We start from the raw sequence: 21,979 nt of genomic DNA, 5'->3' as shown, positions 1-21,979 counted from the left end.
TGCACCTCCTAGAGTTTTGCAATGTGGTTGTCTGTTATCACAAATTGGTCACTTCACGATTCATGGAGCTGGCACAGACAGTTCCACAGGCTGATGCACTCGCAGAAAATTCAGCGTGTACCAATGATGCTTAACCTCAGATTAGGCACCTGCAATTAGAAGGTAAGACAAAAGATTAACAAATATCGTACAGTGAAGCTTCGTTAAAACGAAACTAGATATCACAAATTATTGTATACAACAAAATGACATTTCCGCTGAGATCCCCGAAGATATCCATGTTTTTAGAACCTCGTTTCAACGAAGTAAAATTATCCTGCCAATAGATACACCAAACTTGAGTTTTCTCCGAAACAAGAAATGCCCGACCCTTGCACGCTCGCTTCTGCTTTCCGCAGGGTAGATCACACATTCATTGCCGATGTTTAAAACGTTTACGTATTTGCGTTGAATCCACCGTCGAACACTGGTCCTTGTCACCACTACGCGTAGTTGCGCGTAAGCAGACTCTAGATCGCCATCGCAATTCCTCTCACTGCGTCACCGCGCAGGCTATATAGTTAGTGCAGCTATAGGCGTGGCCTCGGAGATTGCGCTGGTGCAATTTCAAAGGCCACGCCTCCCTGTGTGTACCACGTGCTGCTCGCACACGACGAACATTGTTGGTGTCGCAGCGTGCAACTTATTCAACCGCGTCGCCATTTCGCCGGTTTCCCGATGCTAGAGACAACCCAACTAAAGGCGGTAACGAAAGATCATCACATTGAAACATAAGGCAGCTATCCTAAAGGCAATCGTGTCAGATGCTAAGAAGTGGTGTGTTAAGGACGCCGAAGTTCAGCGAGCACGTGGCCATGTAGTACTTCTGATGGCCGAAAAGCCGTCTTCTTCTATACAAGTTCAAATTTGTGCGCGACATCGCGCCCATATTGCAGTGAACGGCAGTAATGAATGTAATGACGTAATTTTGGCTCCCCCATCAACTTCGCTATAAAAATATTTTATTGCACATGACTGATGAAAGTTCCCACTCATTTATACCGCAGCCTTGTTTACAAACAGTAACTGTTAGAAATCCGACGTAGGCATCTTCCGCATGCAGATGCATTAATGCCATCGCTGCGATTCCGGCTTATATGTAGCCTCGGTAGCAAGCCCCCGAGACACTACCGTGAAATCCGGATTCTTGGCGATAACGAGAACCTTGTCCAAGAAGGCCAGTGCCATGGTTGGAGGCTGCCACGTCCTCCGCAAGTACGTCGCAAGCGACATTTTTCGTTTTCACATCATACACATGCTGCAAATCCTTTTTCGAAATTGCATCTGTTGTTGATCTAAACATAGTAGGAGTTTGTGCCGAAAAACAATTCTGCACCATGTCCTTCACATGTACCAGTTCATGATACAACGTGCAGGCAGGAACATATATGCGCCGCGCGCATAGGTGTTCAGAACACGTGGCAAGGCCTTCTCTTGGAGACATATTGAATGGCAACGTTACCTCAAGGACGCGCGGTCAAGCGAGCTCTCACTGGTCAACTTGAACGATGTTCTACGCAACGAATGAAACACTTCCACGGTAACCGCACTCAGAATGTTGGCGACGTAATTTGAGCCAGGCGCGTAGCCCGGATATTTTTTTCGGGGGTGGAGGTGGGGGAGTTAAAGCACCGTGATCGTCCTGACTGCGGTGCTATGTTCCTTTAAGCTCCCAGGCGTCGGAGAAGCGTTGAGACGCGAATGACCATAATAGCCACACGTTCGAAGGATACGCGCCTTTGTTAATAGGCGACGTGCCAGGCACAAAAGAAGGCATGGAGCCGGCCGTAAAAAAGAAAAAAATTTGGAGGGGGGGGGCGGAAGCCCGGTCAGCCCTCTCCCCCTCCACCTGATACGCCTCTGCCCTGATCGTACTGATTAGAGCAAATTTTCAGGGATGGCTGTAAGGTTTTTGCATTAATCCTGGCGACCAGATTTCTGAGAATGACTTGCAGAGATTACGTCCGAGAGAGCATAACCGGAAATGTTCATTCGTTCGACGAAATATCGTTGAGGCCTGCCACATTGCCGGCCACACGCGCCCTCGAGCTCGCACGACCCTCGCCTATGTCCCTCGAGTGAGCAAGGCTATCGCAATTGTTCTGAAACCCTAGGAAGTCAATGACCCACGTTTTGGCCCACTTGTTGCATCATGAACAGGCGGATGTGAATATGCAGAAGGTATGTTCCAAGCATTGTATACAGAACAGAACGGGCTGTATACATTGTATACAGCCTGCTCAAATCGCGAATAGCTTTACATGAGCGAAAGCAGTCTCTCTCAAAGCGCTTGAAGCAAGAAATCTATGTCAAAGAGATAAATTATAAATGAATCAGAAGTGAAGAAACAATGTCGTTTCCAATGCGCTTGCGGAGCACGTGGCAACCTGGATATGCCACTGACGAGACAAGGCTTCTATCATTGCCAAGGAAACTAGATTTGAAAGCAGTAGCTCGAATCCCTTACTATAAGCAGACTACAGAAAAAAAAACGGTGTATCACAACAATGACAATCTCCCGCCTACATACGCAGAATGCTGTCGTTTCGAGCATTTCGTGTTGTGAACAAGGCTTCCGTACGTGCCTTTCTTATCAGCACCTTTTGATGGGCGTCCTTTCTTTTTCCCTTCTGGTAACACGAACTCCAGAACCAAGAGAATGCATAAGCCAGCTGCAGCATTGAATTTGAATTTATTATCCTAGCTGTTTCTAAGTATGCAAGTCAATGTGAGCAAAAAAACTGAAGACGGCAATATTCTACTTATTAATCACTCTTTGGGTTTAAATTAGGACAGATAGATTTGTCAAGAACCAAGTGCAGCAGCATAAAAAAATTCGGTCCAAACTAGCGGTTAATGAGGACACAAAAATACATATGCCGCGCATATAGGACACACTCAGAATTTACAACCGTGCGTTATTGTAAAGGCCAACATCTTGTTCTGTCATTACTGAGGCAGCAATGACTTATTCACCTTCTCTTGTCATCCTCGCCTGATTGGAAAGCTCAACCTAGTTAGCGGTTCGTTCAGCGTACCGGTAACAGCATACGCAATTAAAATGACAATTACACGACGAGTGCCATGGGCTAGTCATATCACTACTTCAAACCATTACGTCATTAAGCACCTGGAGTAGCATGCCAAGCTCATAGCCAGGCTAACATCTCCAGCATCTCATTAAATAATGTTTCTCTCTCTCTACATATATATAGAAGCTCAATAACGTAATGGTTTGAAGCATGTGATATGACTGGGCCATTGCGCTTGCCCAAGTGCTATCCAAGTTGTTCTAAATTACTCGATGAGGTGGCCTATTCTATGAAAAATGAAAACGTTTAATTGAACAATTGACATAGTTACACTAATTAACTTTTTATTAATTACTTTACTGCTCATATTTTTATCTACGAATTGTAGCTAGTGACTATGCAAGGCATATCGACTTGGAACGAATTCTGAGGAGGGCAACGGTTTCGATATATGCGGTATCAAACTTGCAATAAAAATGCACTATTTTTAAAATTAATTTTTAAGAAAATGTTGTTTTATACATTGAAGCACACACTAACTACAACGCCAATGCATTTCGGTGGACACATTCAAAATTATTATATCGTAACTAACGTAGTCCTCAAATCTCGGTCTAAGTCGATATGCATTGCATACCCACTAGCTAGAATTCGTAGATTAAAATATGTGCTGCAAGTAGTTAAAGCGTTTATTAGCGCAATTAAGTAAATTTTTAAAAAAGCATATTGGTTTCTCGTAAGGTAATGGCCGCGCCTTATCGAGTAATTTTGATCAAGGTTTATAATTGTGCTATCTGCCACAGGCAATTTTAAAAAAATGGTGCAGCTAAAAAAGACACCAAGTATATGGCCACATATAATCCGCTCTGGAACAATGCGGCCTGACTTGTAAAATATATTTCCGCATGTCTATGGTACAAGAGGAATAAGAAAAGACCTTTTCAGCGTTGCAAATAATTAGTCTTGCGATAACAAAGACGTTATGTGGATCAAAGGAAACCACTCTCTCATGCATCGTTCTGTTTCCCAGCGCTTCAGCTTGCTGATGGACGCTTGACGCTACGTGCGAGTAGGCACACATACCTCAATTTATTTAATTATCTAGGTAACACATGGGTTCCCACTGGAACAATAAATGAACAAGCATTTACCATATGCCGCTCTACTATTGCCGCTACCGTATCCACCAGCTACCGGTTGGTTTGCTTGCATTGCCTAAAAAGCACGCCACGCGTACAACTACCAGACTTGTGCCTGAAATCGTCGCGGCAACGGTATAAAGCGATATATAGCGCTATGCTAAACGTTCGTAACAACACTAAAATTTCAATTTCCTTCCCTTCCAGAGAAGTGCGCTGGAGGAAATCGGTACAAGCCATCCCATAAATCTCTGATAAAATAACGGGTAAACAAGAAACAAAGCAACAATTGACAACAGCGTGACCCGCCGCGGTGGCTTAGTCGGCTAAGCCGTTTTGCGCTGCCGAGCCAGCACGAGATCATTTCGATGGAGGCGAAATGCAAAAACGCCCGTGTGCTTGCGTTGTATTGCGCGTTAAAGAACCCCAGGTGGTCAAAATTAATCCGGAGCCCTCCACTACGGCGTGCCTCATAATCAGAAGTGGTTTTGTCTCGTAAAACCCCCGAAAGAAGAAAACAACAGCGTGGAAACGCGTAGATATGGCCTGGCGATATTTCTTTAACCAGAGAAACAAACAAGGAAACAAGATATCGGGCGTGCTGAAGGTGCGCAAATCCCGTATGCGGCGGCCGCATAAGAATGGGGGCGAAATGCAAAAATGTCCTTGTGCTGTGCATTGGGTGCACGCTAGAGAGCCACAGGTGGCCAACATTCATCCGAAGTCCTCTACCAAGGCGTACCTCATAATCATATCGCGCTTCTGGCACTTAAAGCCCCAGATTTTTAGTAATTTGAAATACGAATTACCCAAAGTTTTGTTTTCAGCCCGCGAGATTTAGCATATTCAGATTCACGACTTGCGGGACGAACGCCGATATGAATTAACGTAAGCCATCCACAATTTCTGGGTCAAATGGATAGTGCGAAAGAAAATTATGCGCAAGGCGGCGTGTTCCCGAGTCTGCATCCATGAGCAGGCACCCACAAAGATCGCAAGATTGTAGAAGTGTCAACCAGCAATCAATAGATTCGAAGCGTGAGTGACTGTAGCTCGACCGAATGCGCAGTACACAGTTACATCACCCTCAGTAAACGCAAATGAAAAGAATAAAACAGGTGGGTCACATGCAACCAGTACAATACGAGTTGAAACTTAACACGTTACAAGCAAGCGCAGTAACACGTAAAAGCAAGCGCGCGATTTTCCGCGAGAGCAATGGGGATCAAGATTCCAGGCGGGAGTATTTTTTCGCGCAACCCAGTTATTGAATAGCAATAAACATGCCAAACAAATTATGTCGGCTACGCAAATTTGCCTGATCGCGTTCGTGATCGCCAGCAATATTAATGCGGGAATGGTGGGCCACTGGAAGAGCAAGCAGCGTATAGTTCTGTATCGCCAAACGAGCGACACTAGTTGAAGCCCTAAAGTTTCGGCATGTGTACAGGAGCAGCTGTGATAAGCCTGTCATGAGTAATTAACTGTCGCTAACGTTTAAAAATTCAATTATGGCGTTTTACGCGCCAAAACCACGATCTAATTATGCGGCACGCCAAAGAGGCGGATTCCGGGATTTGGACCACCTGGGATTCATTGGCGTGCACGTAAATCTAAGTACACGGGTTTTATAGAATTTCGCCCCCACAGGGACACTAACTGTCCCGAATGCATTCCACGGACCATGATGAGTGCAATACAATTGGGAATTAAAGTTGTCAGTGTAGCACTATATATCTCGCACGTTGTCAGGATCATCGAGAAAAACACGAAAACGCGCCATGAAATAATTATTCACAATGTGGAAAAAGCAAGCCTTACTTTATCTGTGAAAAACATGTATCAACGTTTAAGTTAACACCGCGGAAAGCTCGCGCAAACGTGACATGCCCATACAGAGGGCATTTTGGGGTAACAATTCTCGGAAATAAGGCACTTTCGTGCGGTACTCACTTTTTTTGTCGGTATCGATGAGGCAGGATCCGCTTTCTGAGTAAAAGAAGCCACGCCATGTATTTCGAGGGTCAACAAGGGTCCTTGGTTAACGCATCGAAAACACAAAATGGACAGCACGCTCTGCGAGTGTTCTAAATCGAAAACAAAGGCGCGAACCGACTTGCGCGAGCAACCGGCGCCGCTTCCCGCCGTGTACCGCCGCGAAAGATGCGAAATGGGCGTCTTGCGCTGGAGTTTGAGGTATAGTAGCGGCGCCTGGTGGCGGCGAAAAACGTCATCTGGGTAGTACCAGCTTGGATAGTATTGAGCCCTGGCTTTGGCGAAGCACCTTTCTAGCCCGCGTTTTGCGTCGATTCGCACTTTTTTCTGCCCTGTTTCGAGTGCGAAAAGGCTCGTCACTTCTCACAGACCATGGCGACCAGGCTGCGAGCTGGCCGCAGCCTATAGTTTTACGAAAACGGACTCTCCGTGTGCCGTGGGACGTAATGCTGGAAGCAGAAGACATCGGCTACGCCGATCCGGAGAGACCTAGCTCAGCCTCGAAAAAGCGTCTCTGTCGTTACTGCTGCGTCGTGGGCTGCCATGAACAAGAAAGCCTGAATCCCAACATCTGATTCTACCGTTTTCCTTCAAGGCCTCACGCTGCGGAGCGTTGGGCGCGCTGGATAACTGCAGTTCGTCGCGCTGGGTAAGCGAAATGGAAGACCGACATAGCGGCAGGCATGGCTAATGATTCACGATTCGAGACCCGGCCACAGCGACAATTAACAATTCGACCGGTGCGAAGTGGTGAAGTGACCACGTGTGTGCAAATGACCACATATGGTCGGGCTGATTCGGTGACAATTCACTACCCCACTACCAGCAGCACAGGTTAGAGAGTTGAATGTGCTCATCCTTGACCTCAAGCCAGCACGTTGAGGCAGCACAGCAAGGTAGTATTGATTACAGCACATCGATGTTCGAGCGCTGTCATTAAAAGCTACATCAAGCGAGCAGTGCACGAGTGCGCGCTGCAGCGCGATTGGCACGTACGTACGTTACTGCGAGCTTATTTATCAATTGCTACACAGATGGCCGCTACTACAGCGCAGGCATAACTACTTGTCTAGCGGCATGCAGTCAACAAAGATTGCAGGAGGACCCGCCGTTTCGCGGCATATCGAAAGACCGCTGCCGTCGCGGCGCGTACGATCGTGCGCTCGAGCAGTTCGTACTTCGTACACCGCGGCATGCTGAAAGACCGCTGCCGTCGCGGCGCGTACCGTCGTGCGCTTGAGCAGTTCCGTACACATGTCTGCTTATCGCTGCTGTGAATTCATTTATAGAAAGCATTTCCTCGCGTTTGTATGCCTGAATCTAGCAGCGTGCAAACCTTACCTGAAGTTCAACTTCGCAAGATCAACGATCTGAATGGTCTAAATAAATGTTTTTCTCTCTCTCAACTTCGCACGTGCGTGACTCGCTTCACTTGCGATTGACACCGCACGAAAACTTCACCGCTTATTTCTTGAACGGCGTACACGTATTCGGCGTTGCATAATTTCTTGCCTTGACGCAGCATGCCACCCATGGAAAAATCTTCGGCGCCCGATATTCGCTGCAAGCCGTGGTACAACACAACCGAAAGTGGCGGGTCCGTATTGTAAACGTGCTTCCCGAAGCAGACGACCGAGCTTGGTACTACCCAGTTTCGGATTGAGGGCGCTTTTTAGCACCATTTTTGCAGCGACCCCTGGGCAACGCAAGAGCCCCATGGGAAAGATTGGAAGGGCAGGTCGGGAGAGAGAACGGCAAAGTGAGGTTGAGCTTACGCACCGAACGCAACGCTCTCTCTCATTTCGTTCGGTCACGTGATAGTTGGAGGCGTCGAGGGAGCGTGGTTGTTTCGAAGAAGCGCTATGCAGCCAGTGCTGTCGGGCATGGGGGAAGGTAGAAAATTCCAATCTCATCCTCCTTCCATGTCTGACAGTCGCGGCGCCGTTAGCCTTTCGTTAGCACGGAGAAAGGAAACACCGGAAACGAGTGCCCGCACTGAAATGCGCAATGCTTGCAGCGTTAGCTCTGGATACATAGGAATGGTGAAGTCGACATTCTCGGCAATCGCTACAGCAATTTCGATGACGTTTTTTTCATTTAAAATAAAATGTAAAATCAAGTATGTGCTGGAAGCAGATGTTGATTTAATGTCGGCACTGTCTTTCAAAAGAGTCTCGAAAATTGCTAAGTATCAAGTTTACAACTCCGCGACGTAGCAATACTAAACGATATCGCAATTTTGTAAACTGCGCCTAAAAGCTGACAAAATAGGTTCAGTATACGCGGCTCTGAAAGATACCGCTAATTACCGAACGAGCTTCTTTTTTTTTTTTTTGCAGAAGCTCTTGTAAACGTTTTGAGAAGTACGCGTGGACTGCAAACTTATTTCGAAAGCAAATTTGCCTGCTTTATGCGCTCCGATCTTGGGAGACGTTTGCATAATACCCCAGCCATGCATCGGATGTATATGGCTGCACTGATCATGAGCTGCTGACCAACCGTGCTCGGTCCTGGTGACTGCAATATCGGTCTTGGTGTAGTTACCATTTGGTTAACTTAGCGCTTCTATGTATGTGACAAATATTCCAAGTAAATATACAAAACAGGGTCATTCAAAACATTTCAAAGAGGTCGCAAATAAACTTTGCAGGATTAAAATTTCGGTAAACGCTTACTATGATATGTGACATACTTCTAAAATCGCTGTGCTGTCGTTGCAAATAATTAGGCAAAACGAACACGTCTAGATGAAACGCTTGATATGCTGCTCTCCTCCCACAGTGCAGATGAATATTTATAGCGCCAATTTAGCTGTAGCTTTTCGGCGTATGTAGGTATTTAATTTGCAAGAGCGACGGAATGCACGATTCAGTATTGTCACGTAGTAGTGACGCTGAAGAAAACAGTCGTAAAACTGTGTACGACGAAACTGGTTGTTTATTGGGCGAACCTGTGCCCACAAAAGCAAGGTACACTCAAAGCACGACGATAGCGGCGAACACAGTCGGCGATCGTCGAAAATCTGATCAGCGGCGAAGCGCGTCGGCTTTTATACCTGAGTCATCGAAGGTTCCAGATTAATCCCTGATGCCCGCATGTCTTCCAGAAAGTTCTAGACAATTTGCATCGGTCATACAATCAGATAACATGAGCGTCGGTGAAAACAGGCAACGGAAAGAAGCATCGATAACGTCCTAGAAACTTCCGATACAGGCGCGTCCTGCGCCGAGCGATAACGTTTAACATTTGTTAGCCGGTGGAAAGCGGCCACCGGTGAAAGATAAACATTTATACGTGTCAGTATCACAACTTCTGACTACACGACGGTTAAAAGCGTAATAAATTAGGAATTGATCAACTTGCGATACTATAGTCTTTTACTACTTCATTGAACAGCTGACAGCACAATTGTAACGTAGCTCAATGCGCACATTTCCGTAGAAGCGAAAAACTGCCAAAGAACGCGCTGGCGTGGAGGTTGAACCAGCACCGTGAGAAAAACGCTGATTGAGACTGCCTGCGGAAAACCGCACAGATAGAAACCCGAGTTCAATCTTCTGCCACAAAAATATATCATTGGTCCCACCTATCCATCTATCTGAAACTAGCGCTCACACTAAATTTGCGCAGCTTCTCAGCGTAGGCACACGTTTTTCTGTTACCCGCCACGGTAGCTAAGTGTCTATAGCATCGCGCTCCTGAGCTCAAGATCGCGGGTACGATATGAGCGAAACGCAACCGCGATCGTGTACTTAGATTGATGTGTGTCTTAGAGATCTCAGGTCGTCAAAATTAATCCGGAGTCTCCACCTACGGTCTGCTGCAGAGTTTAGGCACGTACAATCCTTGGATTTATGCTTGACTTTTTCTGTTTTCTCAACGTGGTTAAAGGCCTTAGGTCTTGTATGTATGCTGTCTTCAATCTAGCGCAATTTTTTACGTTTGCTTCATGCTTTTTCTTCGTGAAATACGTCTAACGCTACGACTGGACATACAGCGCAACGACAGCTTTGTAGCTAATGGAAATGTGCACCTTATAGGATGGTAAAATGACAGACCAATGGAAAGCCAGCGCATGTACATGTTTCTTTAAGTACAAGCTTTGATATCAACAACCGTATAAAGCAGCGGAAAGAACCGAAATGCATGTTTTATACATATATCTGGATAAGGATACGCAAAGATATGTTCGAGACGTTATTACAAAACGTTCTCTAGCCGTCTTAGCAAGATGATAGCTTAAAACAACTTAACAAAACGTCTTTCGCAAAACGTCCTCAAGACGTACATAAAAATACGTTCTGTAGCGGTTTTCAATAGTCGTAGACGTTCTAGTTCATTTTCGCTGGTCCAAGAGGGCTACGAAACGTCTTGTTTTCAGTGGGTATTGTACCCTGAATTTATAATAACGCCAGTTGTGCCGATATTTTCCTTTGAAAGCCGTACTGTTCATCAACAATAACCTTCTTTGAATTACAGGAGTTGACTAACCTGTCGTTGATAATTCCTTCGAAAAATTTAGGTAGGCTATAATTGATGAAGACAGTATTAGATTACCAATGTGAGACAGTTGTTTCCAAATAAGATGCGCGATTGCTTTAATCGGGTGAGCCTTTATCTCATCGTCGCCGTGTGCATTTTCATTCTTTAATTTATGTAGCAGGTTGTACATTTCCATTTCTATAGTGGGAACTAAAAGTATTGAATCTTTATTCTTTTGAACAGATTGTAAGTTACAGCCACAGTCATTAGTGGCAAAAGCACCAGAGCTTTTAAATGGTGCCCAGTGTTTAAAGATTACTGATTAAACTTGTTAGCAAGTTCTATTCCTGCACATGACATACGATTTATTGTGAGTTCGAGAATATTATTTCTGTCATTCTTTGAATTCAGGCTATTAAATGTGTGCCACACTTTCCTCGAGTCATTTATATTAGAAAACGTTGCTCGTTTTATGTGGCGCGTGGATACCTGATGTCAGATTCTAATTTTTCCTGATCCTAAATTGCTCTAAATATTCTACACACCTAGTTTCTATGAATAGGGCGAAGAGCTTGTCCCGGTGTCGTATTCTCTTTAAAATTATTCTCCTAATCCATGGTTTCCGCGATTGGCAACTTTTTTCCCATTTGAATAATGGGAAATACGGCCAAATAAATTTATTTAATTTTTTGGAATGAATAAGCTGTATGCAGTCGTGGAGTCGTTGGTTTGCCGAGTAGCTGGCTAGAGGAATTTACCTAAGGCCGACCTCTCGGCATTTCGCATCATTAAACTTCTCTCTCTCTCTTGCCGTACCTGGTCCCAGTCGATAACAGAAACTAAGCTCTCAAATGCTGCTATGCTAGCGTTATCAATTTTTTTGTACGTAATGTTTGTACATGGCGATGTCCTGTGCTGCAGCTGGCTTTTCGAAAAAATAATAAATACGCGCAAGTGTTCGCTAATAGATGACACCAAGAAACCAGCATCTAATGTGTTAATGTCAGTAATGTCAATGTCGCTTTTGATCAGGGGTCAAGTAAAGATTCACACGCTGCCGTGATTCTTGTCGGCACGTGTATTACATTTTCGTAGCCGTATGAAAGAAACTTGGACTACCAGAAAATATAGTTCATTGGATTCAGGTTTACTTAGAAAATCGTGTTCAGTTTGTGGAAATTGATGGTGTGAAATCTAATAGCCTGCCTGTCTTATCCGGTGTACCACAGGGGTCAGTGCTGGTACCCCTGCTGTTTCTTATCTATGTAAATGATATTGCTAAAGATGTGGATCCTAATGTCAAGGTGAAATTGTTTGCTGATGATTGTGTCATTTATTCTTCTGTCAGGAGTTCTTCATGCCAGGATACACTTAACCGTAGTCTTTGTAAACTCGCGGACTGGTGCGACGACAGAGGAATGCAAATAAACTTTTCCAAAACAGTGTCAATGACAATAACATTGAAACGAAAACCGCTACTTTATACTTACCACATTGGCAATCGGAACCTCGAATCTATTACCTCTGTGAAATACTTAGGCATAACAATTAACAGTAACCTCAAATGGGACACCCATATTGACAACATATGCAACAAAGCATTAAAAAAACTTTGCTTTCTACGTAGAAAGCTAAAGAAGTCACCTTCATCTGTCAAGCTGCAAGCTTATCTTTCCCTCGTTCGCCCAGTCCTAGAGTATGCTTCCATAGTTTGGGACCCATACTGTAATAAGGAAATTGATAAACTTGAAAGAATTCAGCGCCTGGCTGCACGGTTTATTTGCTCCGACTACAAAACTTCGTCGTCAGTTTCTGGTATGTTAGGCCAAGTTGGGCTGGATCCGCTCCATGTACGCCGTAAAATCGCCAGGCTGAAATTTTTTTACTCATTGTTTCATAATCAAACTGGTTTAGCAAATGCCACATATATTACCCCTGCTCCACACAGGTCGGCACGTATTTTTCATTCTAAAGTAGTCCAGTCGTACTTTGCCCGCACTAATATCTTTCAGAAATCATTTTTTCCACTTATGAGCGAAGAATGGAATCATTTACCGGAATTTGTTGTTGAATGCACATCTTATGTTTCATTTGAAAAACTACTAAAAAATGTTCTTTTGTAAACCCTCTCCTGCTTGGGCAGCATTGCTGCCTGCAGTATTGTGTAAATAAATGAATAAATAAGTAAATAAATAAAAACCAGTAGCCCCCCCCCCTCCCCCTGTCGAGGAGATAGGGGTTAGCGAAGTTTGTCGTGTGTTGCTTCGGTATTCCTCCGAACGAAGTGCACTGACGAGTACCACGTTGTGCTCGCACCACAGCTGATCACACGCACACTGCAGCTGGCCCCGAAGTTCCGTGAGAAACTCGCATTGAAACCTGGTCGTCGCACCAGGGAAGTTGGCACTAGCGTTGCCGAGGCGTGCACCGCCGTTGTCGGGTTCCTGGAGGGCTAGGAAAAGCAGACGTTTTGCCTCAAGCCGCGCTCCTGCAACTCCGGTACGGCGGCTCTTCGCTGACGTTTGGACTCATCATCGCGCTCCCTCAACTCGGGGTCCGCGGCTCTTCGCTGACGTTTCGCCTAGGCTTCGGAAATCCTAACGCTAGAATCATCACGTCGACAACCCCTTTCCCGAGCGCGTTCGTTCTGGATGAATTTCCATGAAATTTCTTCAAAATTAAATCTGTCCGTTACGTAAGACAATGAATGGCTCATACCCCCTTAAGCAATGGCTCATACCCCCGTAAACACGGCCTCCCCATTACGACGGCAGAAGTGAAATTCTACTCTGGAATTATTAACGACAATGCAGCCAGCTGTGGAAGCAGACGACGACGACGAACGCGAGAGCAGTGGCACAAGCGCGTGCCGAGCACGAGCCACCTGGGCAGCTCTGAGAGCAGCTGGATTTTTTTTAGCGTTACATCGCCGGCGCAGGCTAGAGTATTCAAGCTTCGCTTGAAAAGGGCAAGGCGCTTTTGTGGCAGTTGTTGCAGTAGCGATGAGCACGCTGATCAACGCAGGCTGCGCTGAATCAGGCACGCTGCATAGCAAAACGCGCGGAATTAGTGCTAGGGCGAGGGACGCGTGTATTTAGCTTTTCAGCGCGCTGATGCCCGACGTATCTTTACGCGAAACATGCAACAACCACGAAAACACATCGGACGTACTTTCATAAAAACACTACCGGATCCGTCTAAGGTACGTGCATAACATGTATTGACGTTGCACTCCGTGAACGCGCAAGCGTATAGGGAAGCCGCAAACGTGCACAGCGAGCACCGCGGCATCGAAGCACAATCGGAAGGGGGGGGGGGGGGGGGGGTGCACTCGGCGATTCTCTTCACCTTCAGGCGCCTTACTCCTCCGGCGCTCGCTTCCCTCGCGGCGACAAACAACTGTGCGTACGAATGTCGACAGGAGACGTCGCACGCATCTTTAACCACAGCCTACCTCTTACGTAATACACTGACCAAAATATGCCGATCCTACCTGTCATGCGAGTTCTATTGATGTTAGATGAAACCAACGTTTGAAAAGCATATCTTTTTTTGAAGTATATACAACGGCTGTTGCAAAAAGTATACTAGAACTATTAGGGAATACCGCAGCACAGGCGCATAATTACCATGGTAAAGAATTCAGTTTTTATATGTACCTAAGCAGCTCATCGATGAATTGTGTATTTCTGTATAGTAATAAAATAATACCAAATACCTAATATCCTAATACCAAAACAAGATTCCGTGCACGTAAGTGTACATTCCGAGCGTCCAATCAGCGTAAACTATCGCTTTTGATATAATGTAACATATGTGCATACGTTATACGTTCTGCATTCGACATATACAACGTACCTACGGTATATCTTATATACCGTATACGAACATACGTGCATATAGCTAATGTCAAAGTATAGAACGTATACAGGCCAACAATGTAGGCACTATTTTTAAACCAGGGAAGCAATTTGGTATTATTTTCTCAGATAGCAAGCGCTCTTTAGCCACAAATAAATAAACGATACAACTTGAGAAACCCGGAAAACTCGGGATTTAAAAGCACCCACGGGCAGAGAATTGTGAACAAGAAGATGCCGTCCTCGAGATGTGCGCAGCTGAATGGGGGGTCACGCTGCGCAGGGTGGCGCCCGCTGCGGATGCCCGCCGCCGTGCCCGTCTCCCGTGGACGACCCGGTGTGCGGCTCGGACGGCCTGACGTACGCCAACGAGTGCGAGCTGCGGCGCGCGTCGTGCCGCCACCAGCGGGCCATCGCGGTGGCGTCCCGGGGCGCCTGCGACGTGTGCCGCGGAGTGCACTGCGAGCTGGGCGCGCGCTGCGAGAGCGGCGTGTGCGTGTGCCCGCGGGACTGCCCCGAAGGGCTGGAGCCCGTGTGCGACACCCGGGGCCAGCCGTACGCCAACGAGTGCCAGCTGCGCAGGGCCTCGTGCCAGCAGGGCCGCGACTTGGGGCCGCCCAGGCCCTGCGCGGGCGCTGGCCTCGACCAGGACGGCGGCAGCGGCGACGGGTGCAGCTGCCGCTTCGGCGCGGCGTGTGCGCCCAACGGAGACTGCCAGTGCGACATCCACTGCGACACGGTGAGCCTCTCGACGCGCCATAACTGCGAGGCAGGCATTTGTCACGGTGGTGGTCCTGCAGGTGATTGGGCCGGAACGTAGGCCCTACTGGGGAACCTGCATTAGAGCACTGCACGGGCTCGGTCTTACCCGAAAGTCCGGGCCGGGTAGAGCAGTTTTTTCACGGGCTCGGGCCGGGCTCGCGCACGGCGTGTGCTTTTTGACGCGGGCCCGGGCCAGGCTCGGGCTTTCTGGTGGTGCGCATGTAACGTGCAGCGAGTTATTCTCGGGCGTCTCAACTCTGAAAAACATGTATTTTTCTGTCTCGGGCCAGGCTCGGGCCGGTTTCGAGCCGGGCTCGGGCCTAAGGTATCCGCCGGGCCGGGCGGATAACGTAGAATATTTCCGGGCCGCCCGGGTCTCGCCATACAACTTTTGATCGGGCTCGGGCGGGCCGCCGAATGTAAAAACGGGCCCGGGCCGGGCCCGGGCCGCAAAAATCGGCCCGTGCAGTGCTCTAACCTGCACATAGTGCGTGGCGTTGTTTGGAATAACAGTCCACCACATCTGTCACTGAATATGTTACCTGCATCAACGGATACAGTTATGGATGTCTATTAACTATTGCAGCGCATTGCACTTCCGACGGACAAGGTACTCTTACTGAACACATATTATCTAATCTTATTACTCCTCCTAATCCTGGTGTTATTGAACTACGTATAACTGACCGGTACTCTGTGTTCACTCAGTTATGTATTCCACGTAAAACTGAAAAACACTGTAGTATGAGCAACCTAAGCAACTCGTTATTTCTAGGTCGTATCAGCCGCATGGACTGGTCACCAGCAATAGCAATATTAAATCAGAAATTGCTTATCACAAGCTTTCAAGTATTATAACTAACGCGCTCGCAACAAGCAATAATTTAATTGTTTGTAGACATAAGTTTTTAACTCCATATAACCCATGAATAACCGCTAGCCTATCGAGCTGTCTGCGAAAAAAAAAAAGATAATCTTTATAAAAAGGGAAGAGGCAGTCATTCAAGACTATTTTACGTAATCGCTGTAAAATGGTCTTACAGTGTTAGAGTAGGTCTTACTAAGACCTACTCTAACATTTTAGGGAGGGTTCTCTAAGACGTTAAAACATACTTATACGAGAAAGCGCTGGCAATAATCTGTAACAGCAATGGGATGCAATCAATTCCTTTCTCGACAGGACTAGTTCTAATACACTCATTATCAAGATTCAGTCAGGGGATCACACCTACCATAACCAATCTGACATTGCCATTGCATTGCTTTATTTCCTGTGCAGGAAGTCGACTCCTTTAAACTTGTCAATTCCTTATGCACTTGTTTGTCCCACACCTTATTTATTTATCCTCTCTTACGCGAACAAGTATACACTGTCATCCATAGCATGAAAGACACGAGTGCAGGCAGGACGGCTTTCACCCTGTTCACATGAAATTAATAGCCCATTTATTCTGTGAACCATTTTCACACATCATCAAGCTAATTGAAACGAGCTTTTTTTCCGGCAGCATTTAAAAAAAATCCAAGCGTATTCCTGTTCTTAAGAAAGCTGAAAAATACCTCACCTCGAACTATCGTTCCAGTGTCATTCTTTCTTGAGCAATGTTATTGGAAAAATTCTAGTTACTACAATGACTAAATATTTGACAAAATTTAACAGTCTTTTTTCGTGTTATTTTGATTTTCGGTCGGGTTTTTCTACTGAGCTTGCATTAATATATTTAATAGACAACATTAAAACTGCAAGAGATCCTGGTAGTTTTTTGCTGCGTTATTTATCGACCTTTCAAGGGCATTCGATTCCATTGTTCTGTGCATATTGTTTCAGAAACTATAATTAATTGGCGTAACTGGCTCAGCATTCTCCTTACTCCGCAGTTACATGATTAAGAACAATCAGTATACATATCTGGTACTTACTCACTACCTAAAATAACTAATATTGGTTATGCGCAAGGCCCCATTCTTGGTCCACTCTTGCTTTTAATTTATATAAATGACCTTCCCTTAGGATTAAGCTCATCTAATTGTATATTCCTTGCTGACGACACTACCATACTAAGTGCAGGTAAATGTCTAGACTTACTGTTATTCAAAAATAACAAAGACTCCGCCAATGTACTTAACTGGTGCTGGAGGAATGGACAAAGTATTAACACTGAAAAGTCTTAGTTTATTATCTTTTGATCACACAATAGGTAGATATCCGGCACTCCATCTATTCATATTGATAATGACATTTGCTTCTTACAATACTACCTTCATGGCGGAAAACTGAATAGGCATCTGAAATGTACTGCGCAAATAAGCTCACTAATGAAGAAATCAGCATGCGGCATCGGCATTCTAATAAAGGCTAGGTCACACTTTGCTCTTAATGTCCCGCTATGACTTTATTACAAACTTATTCACATTCATTTTAGTTACCCTATCTGTACATGGGGTAACACTTACCCACACATTTGTCCCCATTGCAACCCATTCAAAGTAAGGCTATCATGGCATTTAGAAATCCTACAGTGAATCTTTCCTTGTTGCTTTGCGATCACAACATGCTACCACTAAATAAATGTAACAGATTGGCATTTTATTTTACAATTTCATCAGCGGAGAACTCCCAATAGCCCTGATTAAACCAGTTGAGTTCGCACACGTTGCCACGTCGCACACGTCTCAGATTCGGTTCAGAGGATAACTTCTTGCTACCTCAATCAAGAAATAATTATGGAAAATTTACCGCTAATTTTGCCTCAACTTCACTGTCGAATACATTACCAGCTAACCTTAAAGGGACACTAAAGAGAAATAGGAAGTTCAGCTGGAATAAAAGAGGGACCTTCAGGAATGCATTCAGTTTTTGTTGGGTGCAAAAATATGAGTTATTAGCGGAGAAATTCGTAAAAAAAGACCAAATATCTCTTGCTCAATTTCTCTCACCCCAGATTTGGCGCTGAAGCAGTGTCGTCACAGATTTCATTGCTCTCAGCGAATCAGAATGCGCCATGATACGTCACTGCTTGCGTAAACGGCCGAGGCGCTGAATGCATCATGGCTGCATGCGTGGCCGCTGCGTTTGCGTTCGCCGCGATGGATACCGTTGCTGCCGCTGAACCTTGCAACGAAGAGCTCGCCAGGGAAGCAGGACTGCATTTCAGCGATATTCAGTGAAACGGAGCGCGAAATGATCCTCCGTGCTCGAGCGGTAGGTGTTTCCGCGTGCGATGGCGGTGCCGGTGAGCCGCCGGCCCCGCCGGTGGAAAGCAGAGCTTCGTTTTCGTCGACGGAAGGCGAAGCGTCCGGTCCGGCAGGCAACGATGTTCCCGACAGAACAGGCGTAGAAAGTTGCGCACGTACTCGGTATGGTTATTTCGTGGCTTTATTTAATGACATTCAGCACTCACCGAGCCGCCAGTTTGCTGCTGCAGGGGCACCGGTAGGGGATTTGATGAGGGACGCATTGAGGGAACAGCTGCTCGAGAAAGGACTGGCCTCTGGGGCACGCCAAGATACTTTCCGAGGGCACGATTATACGTATAATCCAAGGGCGAGAAATGCAGAGAGCATACCATCGGTTTCTTTGGCTCTTTTGCCGTTTCATCATCGGCAGAGCACTGAGCCATTGCGAACGCCAGGGAGCCGGGGCTCTCCGTGCGACACCACATGAAAGGACACAATCGAGTCAACACTGCCGCTGCCCCTGAGCAAGCGCCTTGGGCCATTTATACAGCCCTCAACACTACACACACGAGGCATTTTCTGGCTGTTTCCCGCGAAGTCAACGTTTTTCCCGAGCCACGCAACACGCAACCAAACACCGTAGAGCGGAACAGGCGCGCTCGACGATGCATTGACCAAAAACGGAACTACGAAACTATCACGGCAGCATGTATCGCCATGCCATTTTTTCTTATTTATTTAATTTTATGCTAAACTTGTACTACCTCGCTTGAAACGGTTTAAAAAGTAGGCAAATGCTGTTTATGTACGTTTAAGGTGCATTTCATTTTGCGTTTTATTACCAGCGATAAATCGCGCTCGACCAATCGCGACCGGCCTGCATTTGTAATCTCCGACGTCACTAACTTGTAGTGAGGGAATTTCGAAGGGGCGTCGGCATCTATCCTTCAGTTTTTCGCTATTTTCTCGCTTATTAAACATCTGTTTGCAGTACGAATGGTATGGCTGTGATCGTGGAAGGATAATCTATCATTTAAGCTCAACTTCTGGTTTCTCTTTAGTGTCCCTTTAAAGGATATGCTGTCATGAGTGGATATAAATTCGAGTTGCGCGCATTCTTGCAATATTTATAAAGTTGATTTATTATATACTTCAGGTAGCTTTTAACAGTGGAGAAAAAAAGCTTTTGGTTAGGCCGTGGATCGTTAGCAGAAAACTGCGCCTGGCGATGACGTCAACGCGCGTTGCCTAGCAACGCCTCGCACAGCTCGTGTGAAGCGTTGCTAGGCGACGTACGTGACGTCATCGTTCGGCGAGGCTTCCACCCTCTCCTAGGTTACCCTCGCCACTGCACGAGGCGCGGCCTACGTATCCGGCGTTAGTCGGCGTGCCCCGGCTGCAGCCGGCGTCGAGATGCGACATGCTGCATTTCGCGCCGGCCTCGTCACCCAGAATGTACTGCATCCGCGTCTCGTCGAGCAAGCCGGGTAGGCGAAATGCAGCCGGGGCACGCCGACGAACGCCGGATACCTCGGCCACGCCTCGCGCCAGACGTGCTGCACTTTCGCTGGCGTGGCGTCGCCGTTCCGAGTGCACTCGCGCGTCAACGTTACATCGGGCCATAAAGTAGCCTTTAGAAGGATGCGCACGACCCCGAGTGTCGTCCCGATACTCGGGGTCGGCTAAGTTTGGCTAAGAACCAGTCAAGCCAAACCAAGTTAAGCAAAGGAAAGCAAAGTTGAAGCTAGGGAAGGGCCACCAGCTTCGCTGTTTGCCCAGTCTTCGCACCACTTAGTGTGAAGCTGCCCACAATTTTCTTTTACAGCGTAAGCTGTTATGGGCTCATTCCATTGCTGTTTCGGGTCGCGATGATGCCGCCGCCGGCGTCCCCCGCGTAACCGCTATCGCCGGAAACGGGAAAAAAGTACCCGATTGCCGCCGGGATCGAACCCGCACCCGCTGCGTGGGAGCCGCATACTCCACCACTGAGCCACGCAAGCGCTTGCTATCGGGCCGCCGAAAATACGCTATTTAAGGCAAACACGCAGGGTGAGACGACTCGAGCCTCTGCCAGTATGGTGACGCTATCTGGGTAAGTTGCCTGCAAACACAGCGCCCGCAGGCGCAGACGACCAACGTTACTAGACGACGGTATGCGATTCAGACGAGGCGCGCAATCAACGCGCTCCCGAGCTGCCGAGCCTCCGCAAGTATGGTGGCGCCATCTAGTTAATGTACCTGCAAACGCGGCGCGCCCGACGTGTAAGTCGACGCCGGGCGGACAGTTCAGAGCGTTCTCTTTAAAACGAGGCGAACAGAATGCCGCGAAGACCCTGTTGTGCGTGGTGCCCAAATTGGAGCCACCGTTGAGCCGTAGCACCAGCTTACGCTGTGACTGTGCTGCGTGTGCCGCGCAGGCCTGAGACTTTTTTCTTTCTCTTTCTTCTCTTTCAAACCAACATTTCATTATTTATGTTTTTATGCTCATGTTTTAATCATGTATACATCAAGGTTTCGTTTGCTTTAATAACAAGTCTTATTTTCCTCTTGTAAGTATTAACAGGGGGTCTCGTCCTTACAGTCTTTGACTATGAGACCTCCTTCGGTATATATTTGATGCCTAAATGTACTTATATGCAACAAAATTATTTCTGATTCTGATTCTGCATTGGCTCTGATTATCTAGGGTATTGATATTGAAGCTCCACTGTCGACAAATTTTGCAGGTTCTTTCTGTCCATTCATTTCAAGTTCTCTGTGGAGTAAACTTGGAGAAATATCATCTCGTTTGCTGTCAGAGGGACACAGTGAGGCCTTCGTGTCATTTGTTTCTTTGTCTGTTTGAACAGTGTTGATGGCTGCAAGGCATCACTGGGCTCTAGGTTAGTCGCACGAAGTCTTGTAATTGCAGGATCTTTAATTTGTGGTGACCTTACATTCAAGTTGCTCTAGTGAGAACGTGGTGGTCCCTAAAGATCTGGCCACTTCCTGCAATTCCTCTTATACCAGTAATGAGGGATGCTTGTTGCGCTTCAAGAGTTTCCGGTCCATTTATTGGGGCATGTCATTGTAAATCTCTTGGGGGCCGTGAATTACGAGTGCTAAGACTTATCTAAATGGTATCTCTGGTTTAGAAAGTTGAAGCAGTCACTGCTTCTGAAGGAAGTATAGTGAAGCAGCGAACTACACCCAAATCGATAAAACAGCGTTTGATCCTCTCGCTGAACGTTATTTCTTCGGAATGTAGTCAGGAAGCTCTTTCCAAACGTCGCAGCTTCTCAAACATGCTCTAAAATGCTCAACTCCTGCCGCTTTTTGTCTACGCCGCTGAGGCTTTGCCGCTTGTTTACTACGCGGTCGTGGTCGGATAGTCACCCACTGCATTTCGCTGCGGCCTCGCAAAAAATGATCTAGCCTTCTGGATACATCATAGACCACCGGGAGATTGACCGGAGAATCGTCCTAGACTTGGTAGCCTTTGAATACCGCTTGG

At 46.6% G+C, this 21,979-nt stretch overlaps 1 protein-coding gene across 2 annotated transcripts in view; it reads left to right on the top strand.

Moving 5' to 3' along the window:
• The window catches only part of LOC119430989 (agrin-like), a 412,147-nt gene that overhangs the window by 331,737 nt on the left and 58,431 nt on the right, over positions 1-21,979 (top strand). For both annotated transcript variants that reach the window (XM_037698455.2, XM_037698454.2), the window contains exon 7: positions 14,831-15,286. In XM_037698455.2, the coding sequence (XP_037554383.2) occupies positions 14,831-15,286 (456 nt within the window). The remainder of the gene's footprint in view (positions 1-14,830; positions 15,287-21,979) is intronic.

The sequence above is a fragment of the Dermacentor silvarum genome, chromosome 10 (genome assembly GCF_013339745.2).
Source record: "Dermacentor silvarum isolate Dsil-2018 chromosome 10, BIME_Dsil_1.4, whole genome shotgun sequence".
In the NCBI taxonomy this organism is placed as follows: domain Eukaryota; kingdom Metazoa; phylum Arthropoda; class Arachnida; order Ixodida; family Ixodidae; genus Dermacentor; species Dermacentor silvarum.
Note: the sequence above shows the minus strand (reverse complement) of the source record. Positions and strands in the feature narration are given on the sequence as shown.